This window comes from Borostomias antarcticus (genome assembly GCF_949987555.1).
Source record: "Borostomias antarcticus genome assembly, chromosome: 13".
In the NCBI taxonomy this organism is placed as follows: Eukaryota; Metazoa; Chordata; class Actinopteri; order Stomiiformes; family Stomiidae; genus Borostomias; species Borostomias antarcticus.
This window is the reverse complement of record NC_140246.1, coordinates 20,119,641-20,136,227: the sequence shown is the minus strand read 5'-3', so window position 1 is coordinate 20,136,227 and position 16,587 is coordinate 20,119,641. Positions and strand designations below refer to the sequence as shown.

The following is a 16,587-nucleotide window of genomic DNA, read 5'->3' as shown; positions in this document are numbered from 1 at the left end:
TTGTTAATCCTGTTGTTGTGGGGTTGCACCAACTTCGGTTTTTAGCAGATTCTGCATTTTGTTAGTAGAAAATATGAATATTGGGACTGATAACACGTGAATGAGATAAAAGTATCACTGATAGGAAGATATTAAAGCAAAATAAATGGTGATGGCGTAGGAGCCACGAGTTCAAGCAGGCATCTTCCTCGACGTCGTCACATGCTCCTGCATGTGTGAATTTGTGTGTGTGAGTGTGTGCGTACCTGTCTATGTGCAGGTTTGTATATGTCTAGGTAGCGTGCATATTGTCATCCAGCAGTGTTGAGAGGCGGTGGGGCTCTGAGGATGGTAAACGCTCCTACACACACAAACACACACACACACAAACACGCACGCACGCACACACACAAACACGCACGCACACACACACACACACACACACACACACACACACACACACACACACACACACACACACACACACACACCTCCCCCTCATAAGCAACCAACCAACCAGCACACTCAGAACCGGACCTTAACAACGCCAGAGGGTCGAGATGGAGCTGGGGAACCAATAGCTTAGAAACATGGAACTACAGTAAACGTGATGGTGTTGACTTCCACTTAATGAAAGACTGTATGGGTGACAGCAATCTCCAACAGCTTGTTATAACTCAGTAAACAGACACTGTCATATTGTGCTTAAGCCATTAATTTTTTGGAGATATTAAGCTATGTGAAACATGCAATACATACTGTAATATTGGTGTATTGGGGTTTTTTATGAATACATGACAAGCTAACAGTTGTTGCAAACACATCCTGTAAGAGAAGAATGGCTTCTGCATCTTAGGGGGACTGCCTTGTCTGGTGAATGAGGATAAACGTTGTTTAAATTAACATTTCCCAGACATGTCTCTTAAAGTTTGGACATTACAGTGAATGATTTCTCCTTCTTAAATCAATGGTATTGCTACAGGAAATTTAGTAAGTCGTGTTTATATATAATTTCATTTATTCTATCAAAATGAATGACTTCCCAAGACAACAGTAATGACATTCTTCAGCCTACCTTTACATTGATAAATGCATAGAACAACAAACAGACCTGATGGCCAACTAGGCCTACATCAAAACCTGAATGTTGTTCAAGTAAAATTTGTCTAGATACAGCAGGCTACACAGCGTAGACACAGTTTATCTTCCATCTTATTTAATTTCTATTCTCATGTGAAGCATTCTGTGCATATAATGTCCCTTTTGTAAACCACTTTGAGCTGCATTTCTTGTATGAAGGGTAAGTTTTACTTAGTTGCTTACTTACTTATTTACTTACTGACTTACGTACATTTGAAAACGACCCACACAAACGCAACGCCTCGTCAGTTCCCTTATTTCTGCATGGTGAAAACAACACATCACTGAGTAGGCTAGGCTACACCAGTTGGAAAGTTTGCTAACCGCTTCAAAAGAAAGCCAGTGAAACCCTATGAGGTTTCCAACAAGCAGAAAAGGGGAATTGATGATACACTATGTTTGTATATTTTTTTATTTTACATTTAACTAAGGCCTATTTGTTTATGGAAATAAGGGCCGGATTATATAAAACCATTTTATTTATTTATTTATATAGCACACTTTAAAATGCAGGACAAATCTCAAGGTGCTTAAGCAATTAGACATATGATTACCCATAGTAATCAGACTGGCTATTGTATGGATCTATAGCAGTGACCTAAGCAGCAGCTATATTATAGGACACCTTTATCCCTGTGATGGCAGGCTATATGTATTGCGTAATTACGCAGAGTATCCATGGGAACAGGCATCCTTAGCAGCCATTGTCTGCTGGTTGTGGAGAGCGCCTGACGGGAGATGAGGGCTTGTTTTCATGGTGCGCAGCAGCGCGAGGGGGTTAATTTCCTGCTTGTGTGTCTCGCTCTCACGTGGTGTGTTTATTTTCAGTGCGGTGACGCAGGCGGTCACTCCTCCTATGGGCTCGCGAGGCTGGCGCGCGGACGGGATTGGAGAGCCTTTGTTGCTGGCGCTGCGCGTGACGCGGCGGGGGCGATATATAAAGCCCTCCCTCCCCATAGACGCTCACTCTGGGAGGAAAGCGTCCCGGCCGGGAGGGTCCCGTGAAGTGGCAACAAGAGAGCCTTTATTTACCAACAACACGCGTCACTGCACTGTTACCGTCTCTGGCACACGTACTCCGTAGAACTGCCCTACCTCGACAAATAAATGCCAAGCATAGGCGCTAGAGAACTAAAACACGTGAAAAACAAGAACCATTACCCAGACGGGGACAGAGAGGCGAGTTTTCAGAAACATACATAGAAAAAGCGAACGGGTCGTCGTCGCTGTTGCCTTCTCAATGCATACCCTTTGTGCTCGGGGAACCATGACGCCAGAGATCAGCGCTGCCGTCGGCTTTCTCTCCAGATTCCTGCGGATAAAGGGACACGTAAACGACAGGCAGCTCCAAACATTCAGCCAAAGCTTACAGGATATTCTGTCCGGTAAGATCTTTAATCTGTCCATCTCTATCAATCTCTTTTGTTTTCGGTGAAAACTGAACATTATAGCATACTTGTTGCTAAAATGGGTTTGGTGTTTTGAATCTCTTAACTAGTCTACAGCATTTCGACCAGGGGCTTTGTTCCCAAAGTAACACCAGTGCACGAAGGCGCACGACCAATTGCGCACGGAAAAGGGATAAAAATAGATTTACAGCGATCAACAACCTTTTTCGACATGGCAAAATATTTAAAATGCCCGTGTAATGGCCTATAATATGTTGATTCGTTGAATAGTGATAACGCTGTAATAACGAGCAGTAGCCTACGGATGGCTTTATTTGTTCAAACAAGGAAGTGCGCTTTTCGATGGAACCATTTGGTCTATACGCCCTCACCATAAAGAATGATCATCCCCAGCGAATTGAAGTAGGCTACAATTACGTAATGCACTGAGAAAAACAGAAGGCTCGACTGATTTGATTTTGCAACGTAGGCTTATCTTTCTCTAAAAGCCCAACTGCAGGGCTGGACAATTGTCTTTGTTATACATGCGTTATTACCATAGCTGCTCTGAGCGAGACCCAATCTGATAAACAACACATTGGCGACAGGGTATAAACTACGGTAGACGCATTTAGATGCAACCGAAAAACATATTTTAGACATTATAATCATATTGTAGTCCGGTATTAGCCTAATATTTCGAAATTCGTATGGCGCATTTTCAGATCCTTTTTCATTGGAGCTATTGTCCGTTAATCGCCTGCAGCTGTGCATTTATACATGATGAATAGCCTACCCTGACATACATTCAAGCTATTGTTGTAATTTCCTGTTTTTGAAGAGATTTTCAGGGCTGGCTTGTAACTGCCATCAAGAGTCCCGCTAAGCACCTAAAAAGCCAGATGACCTAGTTTTCTTTAAGTAGGCCTATGTTACATAAAAGTGTTTTCTAGGCTCAAACATTCACACTTAATACAGACGAGAACGCGCAGGAACCCTAACCCTTCCATCTCCCGTTTCAACAACATTTTTACCTTTCAGATCAACCTGTTTCATCTCACATTGTTATGGCCAAATTAAGCAATAGGCCACATAATGGTGTTTATATGTTTGCCTCTGTCCTCATTGTCAGAAAGAAGGGTTGTCTAGCTGTTAGCCAGCTCCGTGTTTGTAAACAGCCCAGATTGGAGGCAGCCTTGAATTAAAATGGTCGTGCTGGGGGCGGGTATCGTCGGGGGAGGAGTTTAGGACAGCCCTAAACAGAACAAGTTGTGGAAGAGCTTTGTGACATGGACCCCCTCAGCGCCCTCCCCCTGATGTACAAATACAACACTGTGTGTGTGTGTGTGGGGGGGGGGTCTACCATCAGACCAGCCATCACTGTTGTCCATCTGAACATCATTATCATATCCGTGTCTTTGTAAAGGAAGCTTGTGTGTGTGTTGAGGGAATAGAAAAGGACAGCTGTAAATGTCCAGGTTGAAACCACGATAGAACATAACGGCTGGCAGAGCGTGTTGAGCTCTAGTGCTTCTCAGACCTCAGCTGAGGTTCAGACTAAACCCTCACAGCTCCCCCCACACAGACACAGCTGAGGTTTGGACTAAACCCTCACACCTCCCCCCACACAGACACACAGCTGAGGTTTGGACTAAACCCTCACAGCTCCCCCCACACAGACACAGCTGAGGTTTGGACTAAACCCACCTCCCACCACACAGATGACGTGCAACTGGCCAGTCTGAACCTTTTGGGTTTTATTTATCAATTTTCATTGTAAAAGCTTTTCATCTTTTGTCCATTTTAGACCAACCTTCATTTTATTCTCCTAGAATCTCCCTTAAAAACTAAAACTATATGGTTTTCAGAATAGTCCCTGCTCCTCCTGCCCTCCTCCTCCCAGCTCCAGGGTCAGGGGTGTCTTTGTCACTGGAGGCGGAGAGATGGTCTCACCCCGGCTCCTCCTCAGTGGTGGCCAGGTGGAGCTCTGAGAACAAGGGTGTTGTCTAACTGGGAGTGTCCAGGTGGTCTGAGGGCCTCTGGCCTGGCTCAGTCAGATCTAACTGGGAGTGTCCAGGTGGTCTGAGGGCCTCTGGCCTGGTTCAGTCAGATCTAACTGGGAGTGTCCAGGTGGTCTGAGGGCCTCTGGCCTGGTTCAGTCAGATCTAACTGGGAGTGTCCAGATGGTCTGAGGGCCTCTGGCCTGGTTCAGTCAGATCTAACTGGGAGTGTCCAGGTGGTCTGAGGGCCTCTGGCCTGGCTCAGTCAGCAGTGCTACTGCGTCTCTGTTCCCTCAGCCGGGCGGAACCTCAGAACCACAGACCTGCTGGGGGACTCAACAGAACAGATGGACGTTCTAAAGGTCTTGTGAGAGAGGAGAGGTTTTGATTTTAGCAATGTTTTTTTGGGCACAGATATACAACACAGTACTGGACTATATTACACTTAAATAAAAAAATTAGAAGACCTACATTTTGTCTTGAGTTTCATCTGATTCTGGTAAACTGGGTTGAGGATAGTGGTTTTAGTTGTCCACTTTATTAACATACCATGATAGTTTGATAGTCGTGGATTTTTGTTCATAGTTTTGTGCCTCATATGAGTCATGGAAAGAGTGATGAAATCCTTCAGACGCTCTCCCCATCATGAATGCTTCAGGCGCTATAACCCCGTTTCCCCCCACACACATTTACCACCTAGCATGCAAACATACCATATCTATGACACTACACTGAATCACCAAACACAAAAAATCACTAGGCCTCAGCCCTCAAAATAGGACACTCTCCCTTTAAGAGGTGGATCTGGGCGCCACAGATGGCTGGCGAGGACTTCACCCTCTTGGCGGTGTTGTTGTGCGCGGCGCTGCGGAGGACTTTGTGATGCTGGCTCCCGGGCCGGTGGGAGGGATTGCGCAACGTCTCTGCCCTCGTCTGTCACGTAGGCCGGGCGGAGAGAGAGACAGGCTCCTCACGTCTGCTTATCACAACCACAACAAGATGCTTATGGGAGGTTTTACTGCCCAGAGCGAAGTCTGGTTGTGGTTTACTGTCTGTTGAGCAGACAGACAGCAAATACTGGTCTGTGGTAGTGCTGCTGTTCTTACTGGAGTGGTGTGAAGAGACATTGTAATAAGAAATATGAAGAGTGTTAGGGTGATTATAATGGAAATGATTACTATTGGTAGTTGATTTTAGTTTAAATGTGAACTTGGAAGAGTTTGGATGTTGTAACAGTAATATATCCTGGTGGAATTAACGTTACAGATATTAAACAATGTAGACGGTACAGCTGAACTAATAATAGCCTATATTATCAAAATCACTGATACAGTATTCTCATCTATCAGTATATTAAAACAAACAATGAATGCCTTTCAACCTTGAATCCTGGACGAAGCAGTCAAAGCAGGATTATATAACTAGGCTAAATGACTTATCAGTTAATTCACAATTATCTTGTATTGTCCCATTTACTCCAGTCTTTAAAGATATTTATCAAAAGACATGCAACTTTATCTCATGCAAACAGGCACCCTAGCCCTAATCAGAGTGCTGTTAACTCTTAAACTAACAGTGTTCAGTAAGTAGCCTATGGCGTAACCCGATGTCCGTAGTCACCCCCGGCCCCTCTGTCTGGCCATGTTTGGTCATACCAGCTCCTCATGGTAACTCTATATTGATCGCTGATGATGAAACACTGAGTGACCCCCCCACCCCCGATGACCCGGACTCTGGCCCCACCAGCAGAGCACTCCGTCAGATTTGACAGGACTAAATTATTTTTCTTTCTTTTTTTAAATGCAGAGTTAAACAGGATGTGTTGACTGAATCTGATTAGTGGGCAAATACTTTTACGATGTTTGTCCCAGCTGAACTTGACCCAGTCTAATATCAGTCTTCATAAACCAGGCCAGGTCCAGCCTGTCTTAGGTGCGAGGCTGACTTGTTTCTGTTCAGGACTGGTAGGCCGGAAGCTAGTCATGCCACTGAAATAGCTGTGAATTGAAATGAAATGAAATATTGTCTGATAAATTAAGATAGGTCTTGTCGCTTGGACACATCAGTTCCAATGCTTCCAAAGCTAATCCAGCACAATGAGAGCGGGATAGCCAGTTAGCTCATGGGCTCACAACAACTAGCAGGAGCTTCCATAACATTAATGGTAGCGGTCAGTGGCTAAAGCAGTTACACTGATGATAACATAAAGTCATCCCCACCGGGAACCCCGGTCTCATGGGTGGGAGTCCAATGCTCTCACCACTACTCTTCTTGTGCAGTCGAGATCGGCGGGTGGGTTTTGGTGTCCTTCTTCCAGCCCCCTGTGTGGGTTGGGGTTAGAATATGGGTTGGGGTTGGGACAGGATCTGATCTATAAGGCAAGGGGTAAAGGTCGGAGTGAAAGGATGAACGTCGATTTTCGTGCCTTCTTTCACTGAAAGAAGGCGCAGAAATCAAGTTTTATTTGGATTTGTATGGGTAAGCCAGGCTTACCCTGGCTTATAGGAGCAATCACCACTTGTAGGGGTACCAATAATTTGCAACACTTGGGACAATTTAATTGTTCCTACCAAAACGTAAACAACTATAATTCCACACCTCCAACGAAGTCCATCACAAGAGTTCGACAACTCGTGCTCAAACTCCATAACGCCTTTTATCAAACTGAAAATAGCCCTGTCAGTGCTAACCATCTCTGGGCTACTGTATAACATCACATTCATAAGCCATCGTTCTGACACCATAATAAGGGGAAGCTTTTGTCAATGACATGCAACAACAGGTCCTTATCTCTCACATAGCAGCAAATTCACACACATTGCCAAAATGATCAATCTGAAATGCATAAAGCTGCAAAGCAGGACTCACCATTTTATTAGGTTTTGCTAGCCGTTAGCCATCTCTGACTCCCCGGGCCTTGAGTTAGCTAGCTAACACTAGCTAGCGTGTTAGCTAGCACTAGCTAACATTAGCTATCTATCATTGGGCTTCAATTCCTGAACTTAGCTTAGCGTGCAGCCAGGTTATGGGTTACTGTTTACTTCAGATATTACTCTACATTTCAACCAGACATCCCAGTGAAACCAGGTAGTCAAAATAACCTACCTGATATAAAACGGGCACCGCATACGCGGGCATTTCTGATGATGTCCTCAGTCCAGTTAATGGCTTGTAGCCACAGGCGACTTCAGTTCTGAAAAGGCCGGTTTCCTCTTGAAACGAATAAAGTTTGCCACTAGAGCGCCGATTTGTGCACCCGTAGAAGCAACAGCCAGACATCTTGATGGTATATAAAATACTAGTCTTTGCACAAAAATACGGCTCGCTCTGAATTCGTCTGTCCCCCCCTGCTACTGTTTCAAGAATGCGCGCGCATACTTGTGCTGATGAAGGCTGTAAAAGGGTCTATAATAAACAAATATGACCCACGCTCAACGGAGAATAGCCAGTCTGCCCGCTGTGCGCATGCGTGCTGGAGCAAGTGGGGAAGCTTTATTCCGTTTCTAAACACGTTCTAAAGATCATATTACAGAGGCATGTAAAAACCACAACAAGCCCTCGCTCTATGTAAGCACAACTAGCGATTCATAAAAACAGATTGATGAAAACAACCGTTTCGCGGCAGAAAATAGATTTTTTAGAAGCTGCATTCTCGGTGCCCAGTCCGCCGCCATTACATGGATATACTTGGCTTGCGCTGGATTTTTAAATTCTTCTACAGGCCTCTGAATTACACCAAAGTGATCTCGGTGAGTCAAACGTCTTATAATATGCTGTAAATAAGGTTCAGGTTGTCAAAAATGAACATTCTCCTTTAACCACTAGGCCACCTGAGCTCTTGAAAATCAATGGTGTCATAGTCTTTATGACCCACGCTCATTTATTTATAGGCGGTGGCTCTACCACATAAATTCAATAACTGACATAGCACCACCAGGACAATAGAATCGATGCATTTGATTGATGGACCTGGTGGCATCCCTAGTTCATTCTCTTGTTGCCACTTAAATGTTTACCAACAGTAAAAGGGTCAATATATAATGGGTAATTACTGAGACACATATTGTAGGTATAATTTCAAAACAGGAGTATTTCCAATGTTCAATTACTGCACATAAATTCAATAATTGACAAACAACCAACAGGTAACCACATTTTTACATAGCTTCTAAAACATCCAGTGACGAAAAACTGTCCACAACACAAGTTTTGAGGGTTTTGAACTCACACATTCAGCATGGCAGATGGCAGACAAGCGCCTTAACCACTAGGCCACCGGAGCTCTTGAAAATCAATTGTGTCATAGTCTTTTGTTTTGATGTTCTGGGACCACTGCCTCTTGTGGTAGCAATATAGAACTGCAGGTCAACAACGCCAGGACAGAGGGACAACCCGGCATTCGCTATTCTTGGTGCGACGGCTTCGCCTTTATCAACGGTTTTGTGTCCATCGCTGACCCAAATATCCCCCTTTCTTTTCTCTCTCTCTCTCTCCCCCCCCCCTCCCCACCCCCTCACAGAGCAATACAAGCACCACTGGTTCCCTGACCGGCCCTGCAAGGGCTCCGGCTACCGCTGCATCCGCATCAACCACAAGATGGACCCTCTGGTGGGCCAGGCGGGCCAGCGCATCGGCCTCAGCATCCAGCAGATGTACCTGCTGCTGCCCAGCGAGCTCACGCTGTGGGTCGACCCCTTCGAGGTGTCCTACCGCATCGGGGAGGACGGCTCCATCTGCGTCCTCTACGAGTCCCAGCCGGTCAGCGGGGCGGGCGGGCCAGCGCCGTCCGGGGCCCCCGCCCCCTTGGCGGCCGTGTCGGGGGTCTCGGGGTCCATGATGGACAGTCACATCAGCTGCAAGGAGGAGCTGAGATTGGGGCGTTCCAGCCCCTCCAAACCCTACAGCATGATGACTGTGTCCAGCTAGGCCGCTAGCCCCCTCTCCCAGGCCTGGTTCAGGGTGGCGTGGCGGTCGGTCGGTTGTCGGGGCCAGGCGAGCCTTTTTAAAGATAAAACGAAAAACGAAAGAAGAAAAAAAACACGAAAGGAAAAAAAAAACAAAGGATGTGTCGTACGGCCCAGGTGATGGAAACCCTGCAGGTTTGATTTTTTTGTTTGTTTCTCCTCCCCCTCACGGTCTGTTCAGTTGCTGGATCTACCGGAGGCTCTGCTTTTTCAAGAGACGCTGTGTGGAAACGGAACTGTTGGGGCAGCTAAATCAACCAACCAACCAATCAGGAACAACCCCCCCTTCCTCCGGACACTGGCTCCGCCCACTCGCGGGTGAATTCAGCTTGGTGATTGGCTCCATTGGTGAAGGGGCTTTTTTGTTGTTGTTGTTGCTGTTGTTGTTATTTTTAACACTGAGGTCTATCAACGTTGACTTTGCACTTTCCTACTCGTGGTTGCTATGGGTACCATGTTTCACCACCAACAATACCACCATCACCAAAAGGCTCTAAAAGTGTCATGGATATGCCGTCAGGAATTATCCGTTGAGTTTCATCCTTATCCTCTGAGAAAAAAAGTGACATAAACACCTTTGAGGGTCCAGTTTCCTGCCTAGGGAGGAAGCTGAGATTCAGACAGCTGTTCCTGTCAGTCCCAGGGGAACACCCAACAAGAGTCTCTTTCCTGACTTAAAACCTGTTTTTGGACCACAGGGTGTTTGTTTGTCAACCTGGACGCTGGCTGTAGGCCGTCTGTCTGAATCTCAGGCTGCCCGCCCCCCTCCACCCCATATCAACATTGAGCGTCAGGGCCCCTCCCTCTCTCTGAATGGAAGTCCAGCGGTCTTTGACACCTGTTGCCTATGGATACCAGTGTCACACCGCCCCCCCAAGTGTATGTGTAGCTTTCCCAGGAGGACGGCTGGGGGGAGGGGCTACTCCGCCCCCTCCCCCACCCTCTGCGCTTAATGAATGTCGTAGAAATTAAATTCACAATCAAGTCCCCCCCCCCCCAACCCCTTTTACCCTGCATCACCAAAATACACAGTGTAGCAAAGGTAGGGGGCTCCTGGTTCACCTGAGTCAGGGGCCTCCCCTCCCACGGTTGTGTGGCCCCTGTCTGAACTGACATTGAATGCACTTTGACATGTAGATTGTGTGGGATGAGTACTTCCCAGGAAAACGGCAGCATTCCATCCACTCCAATGTCCTCTTTCACGGCAGGTTAGTTCCCCTCTCTTCTCTGAAGTGTGTACAGGATTAGATCAGAACATGTCTACCAAACAGGGGAGCACAACCCTTGGATTTTTAACAATTTCACACTGTATTTTTGTTTGAAAGCACTTCAGTCAGACCAGTTGTGCTTGCTTGGTGGGAGTGGTTTGATGATGGCGCGTCGTATCCGTTAGTACTGTTCTCAGAAGCCCCAGCAGGATGCTGCGCTAAGCTGCTTCCCTTGCCCAGACCCACGCAGACGGGGGGCGCTGACAGCCAGCCTGGGCAGGGCCAGGGCTATGGGAGTGCCAAAGGGAAGTGTTGAGTGTTGAGTCTCTGTTCATCTCTGTCGGCCATCTTTCATGTCTGCTCTAGTTAGGAGAGTACAAAGGGTTTTATTTTTATTTTGTAATTTTTTCAAACCTTCTCGTTTTGTTTTAAAAGTGGATTGGAGCTGCATTGCCCAACCTAAGACCTCAATGTCAAAAACCATGAGCCATCTGCCCCCCAGATCTGAGAACCAGGGAGATGTGAGTCAGCCAGGCCTGGTGCTGCCGGACCCCCAGGGAGGCTGGGGAGTCTGGGGTCAGATATGGCCCCCGGCTGAGGCCTCCCGCCCAACGAACCCCCCCCCCCCCCCCCGTAGTTGCACGGAGGCCAAATGTGTCACATATCATCCTTCCCCGCCCCAGGGAGGAGGGTAAGGAAGAACTGGGGAGGAGGGGGCTAGTGTGGGAGAGAGGGGGGGGCCAGGGCCGGACACTCTGTCCAGGGCAGCTACAATCCCTCCGCCCCCCCCCTCCCAAGTGAACCCCCCCCCTGACCTCAACCCCCCCCCTCCCCGCACAACCCTCCCTTGGCGGTGGGGAACAAAGCCAGCACACACACTGAGCGCGCTCCGTTTGCACTAAGGGGGGCCAATGAGAGATGAGACAACAGGGGTCAGAGGTCATGATTCAGGAAGTGATGGTACACTGGCCTGTTTTCTGTTTTCCCTTCTCAAATGTTTCTATGGGTCGAGCTGCAGTTGAGATTGGAGATCGGTGACTGAATGAGTTTACAAGGGTCCGATAGGACAGGTGCTGTCAGGTGTTCTATAGTTCACTCCTGATTGGTTGGACATAGACAGACCAGATAGCTAGCAGACAGGCCAGCCAGTCCAGGCTGTGGGTGTTTGTGAGGCCTTAGCCACTGAGACTCCATCTGTCCTGAGTGGGCTCCACCAGCCATTACCAGAGCCGCATGTGTGATTTAAGCTCCCCTAAGCCCAGAGGATCATGGGTAATGGAGCTGTGGCTGTTGACGCACTGCAACTTCCCCGTCCCCCTACATCTGCCGGTGCTTTTTCAGCAATCTGTGAAAAGCTTGTAACTTCACATAGAGCAGATGGGGACTGGGGGAGGAGTCGGGGGGAGGGGTTTGGTTCGCAGGGTTAGTACCATTAAGAAGAAAAATGTTATGCTGCTCCGCTTCATGGCTTTGATGTGCTCAGTGACACAGTGAGGAGATTGGTCTATATTTCTGAACATGGACAGTTTTTGTCACACTTTTGGATTCTGTGTTTTAAAGGTTACACTGGTTGTGTCCTGTCATCGTTTCACTTCCCACTAAACCCCATCTGTTGATTTAAACAACTGAAACGGACCATGTTTTTAAACCAATGGAGACAAACCGAGGTCCTTTGACCCCCTTCTCAACTCATCTCCACCGATGGTTTGAAGTCCACAATAAAACCCAACCTCTAAACAAGCATTCATTTAGCGTATGCGCACATAGCTTTCAAAAACGGGAGTGTTTTGAATAGTCGGAGGTTAAACAAGGAAAAAAAGATAGCACATAAAATGCACTAAATATGAGAAGTTGAAGTTGTGACGTTTTTCTGAGACACGAGGAGTCTCCTCTGGAATGTATTGCCAAACTCAGGCCTCGACTTTCAACAAAAAGCCCTTATGGAGAAGTTGTGCATGTTAAGACATGGAACGGGAAGGGAATAGTCTTTCTTTTGTTGTTGTTGTTGTCAATCTTGTCATCGATGAGTTGAATTATTGCCACTTTCACATTTGGGGTGTTGGACATATTGTAGAATGTATTGTAACTGTACAACAAACTGGTAGACTACATGCATAACATTACACATGGGAAGTGCCAATAATTGCTATTTTGAGGTGTATTAGATGTATTCCTTTTGTTTTCATCTTTTAACACGAGAACTCTTTTCCTAAGTCAAGCCATTTGTGATGGGAGTGTTGGAAAGGACCAAAGTTGTTTTGGTAAAAAAAAAAAAATCTGTTTCCATGATCTGTACTTTAGACTTATCCTTTGTTTTTTTTATTTACTTACAAAATGAAAAAACTGAAAAAAATCTGAGCTTACCCAAGATGAAAAGCTGTCTACTCTATCTGGTGATATCATGTCAGTACATCTTTATCGTGTTCATTTTCTTTTCCTTGGGTATGTTGTGATGAACTGCTGTAAATTTGTACAGTTCATGTAAATTGATTGTGCGGAAGTTGTACAGATTTCTATATTTTGGAAGAAAAGTTTTTTTTTTCTCTGTAATAAAAGATTTCCTATCTTGGCAACGTACTCACTGTGAGCATACTCGTTCTTTGCAGCACCCTGAAATGCCAAGCTTACTACACCATCTTAAAATGGCCGACACATTTCCATTATAGCACATGTTGACTGACCAAAATGGAGTAGTATGGGAGTCATACTGGGCAATAAGAAATCAGAAAGATACACGCTCAAGGCCCAGACCATCCCAGCCTTGGACTCAGTGTTGCCCGGGCTGGATCAGTACATTGACTGATTGTAAGTGTTTTATATGAGACCTAGCTGGCAGTTCCCATGGCAGATCCATGTTTTCATCTCAGATTCTACACCACAGTCCATGAGAGGATGACTTGATTACCATAATAGAACTACTACTATATGGACTAATAGTTTATACTGTACTTTATACTATAGACTAATAGTTGATACTGTACTATACAGACCAATAGTCCATACTGTACTATATGCCAATAGTTCATACTGTACTATATACTGTAGACTATTAGTTGATACTGTTATATATAGACTAATAGTTGATACTGTACTATAGACTAATAGTTGATACTGTTATATATAGACTAATAGTTGATACTGTACTATAGACAGTTGATACTGTACTATATAGACCAATAGCTAATACTGTACTATAGACTAATAGTTGATACTGTACTATATAGACTAATAGTTGATACTGTACTATAGACTAATAGTTGATACTGTACTATATAGACTAATAGTTGATACTGTACTATAGACAGTTGATACTGTAGACCAATAGCTAATACTGTACTATATAGACTAATAGCTTATATTGTACTATATAGACTAGTACTTCATATTGTATTGTATATTGACTAATAGTTAATATTGTACTATAGACTAACTGTATTATAGACGAATAGTTCATACTGTACTATATACTATAGTGAGTACTTGTACTATATATACTAATAGTTGATACTGTACTATGAACTTATAGTTTGTACTGTACTATAGACTAACAGTTCATACTGTACTATAGACTACTGGTTCATATTGTACTATATAGACTAATAGTTGATACTGTACTATGAACTAATAGTACTGTACTATATAGACTTATAGTTGAGTTGATACTGTACTATATAGACTAATAGTTAATACTGTACTATATACTAATAATTCATACTGTACTATAGACTAATAGTTGATATTGAACTATAGACTAATAGTTTGTACTGTACTATATAGACATATAGCTAATACTGTACTATATGGACTAATAGTTAATACTGTACTATATAGACTAATAGCTTATATTGTACTATATAGACTAGTTGATCATACTGTACTATATATACTTATAGTTAATACTGTACTATAGACTAAGAGTTCATACTGTACTATGAACTAATAGTTAATACTGTACTATAAACTAATAGTTCATAATCTACTATATAGACAAATAGTTCATACTGTACTATAGAGTAATAGTTAGTACTGTACTATATAGACTAATAGTTCATACTGTACTATATAGATTAATAGTTCATACTCTACTAGATTAATAGTTCATACTGTACTATAGACTCAGAAAGACACACACTAATAGTATATAGAATATAATAGAACCATAATAGTTCATACTGTACTATATAGACTAATAGTTGATACTGTACTACATAGACTAATGTTAACTCTGTATTTTCTGGACTAATAGTTAATAATGTACTTTATAGACTAATAGTTCATACTGTACTAGATAGACTAATAGTTAACGCTGTACTATATTAACAGTTAATACTGTACTATATAGACTAATAGTTTATACTGTACTATAGACTAGTAGTAACTCTACTATATAGACCAATAGTTAATATGGTAACACTACCACTCATCACTTAATAACACTACCACTCATCACTTAATAACACTACCACTCATCACTTAATAACACTATCACTCATCACTTAATAACACTACCACTCATCACTTAATAACACTACCACTCATCACTTAATAACACTACCACTCATCACTTAATAACACTACCACTCATCACTTAATAACACTATCACTCATCACTTAATAACACTACCACTCATCACTTAATAACACTACCACTCATCACTTAATACCACTACCACTCATCACTTAATAACACTATCACTCATCACTTAATAACACTATCACTCATCACTTAATAACACTATCACTCATCACTTAATAACACTATCACTCATCACTTAATAACACTATCACTCATCACTTAATAACACTATCACTCATGACTTAATAAAACTATCACTCATCACTTAATAACACTATCACTCATCACTTAATAACACTATCACTCATCACTTAATAACACTATCACTCATCACTTAATAACACTATCACTCATCACTTAATAACACTACCACTCATCACTTAATAACACTACCACTCATCACTTAATACCACTACCACTCATCACTTAATAACACTATCACTCATCACTTAATAACACTATCACTCATCACTTAAAGGACAATGCTCGTTTTTGACAACCTGGACCTTATTTACGACATATTATAAGACGTTTGACTCACCGAGATCACTTTGGTGTAGTTCGGAGGCCTGTAGAAGAAATGTAAAATCCAGCGCGAGCCAGTATATTCATGTAATGGCGGTGATCAGGGCAACGAGAATGCAGCTTCTAAAAATCTATTTTCTGCCGCGAAACGGTTGTTTTCATCAATCTGTCTGGATGAATCGCTAGTTGTGCTTACATAGAGCATAACTGTTGTGGTTTTCACATGCCATGATCTTTAGAAACGTCTTTCGAAACGAAATAGCTTCCTCACTTGCTCCAGCACTAATGCGCACAGCGCGCAATCGTTGCTCCAGCACGCTGTGCGCATGCGTGCTGGAGCAAGTGAGGAAGCTATTTCGTGTCTAACGACGTTTCTAAAGATCATATTACAGATGCATGGGAAATACCACAACAGGCCTATGCTCTCTATGTAAGCACAACTAGCGATTCATCAAGACAGATTGATGAAAACAACCGTTTCGCGGCAGAAAATAGATTTTTAGAAGCTGCATTCTCGTTGCCCTGATCACCGCCATTACATGGATATACTGGCTCGCGCTGGATTTTACATTTCTTCTACAGGCCTCCGAACTACACCAAAGTGATCTCGGTGAGTCAAACGTCTTATAATATGTCGTAAATAAGGTCCAGGTTGTCAAAAACGAGCATTGTCCTTTAAGTTATGTTATTCTTATGTCTTAAGTTATGTCTTTTTGGGCGGAAAACACTTCCGCTTCCCGAAACTCCTCGTAGGGCCTTTAAGTGATGAGTGGTAGTGTTATCAAGTGATGAGTGGTAGTATTATTA

The 16,587-nt window shown here is 43.8% G+C and overlaps 1 protein-coding gene across 1 annotated transcript; it reads left to right on the top strand.

Annotated features, from left to right (window-relative positions):
- The first annotated feature begins 2,095 nt into the window (after positions 1 to 2,095).
- btg1 (B-cell translocation gene 1, anti-proliferative) lies at positions 2,096 to 13,256 on the top strand. Its single transcript, XM_084447910.1, has 2 exons — positions 2,096 to 2,504; positions 9,027 to 13,256. The coding sequence occupies exons 1-2, from the start codon at positions 2,360 to 2,362 to the stop codon at positions 9,431 to 9,433; spliced, it is 552 nt and encodes a 183-aa protein (XP_084304036.1). The 5' UTR covers positions 2,096 to 2,359; the 3' UTR covers positions 9,434 to 13,256.
- Positions 13,257 to 16,587: the final 3,331 nt, after the last annotated feature.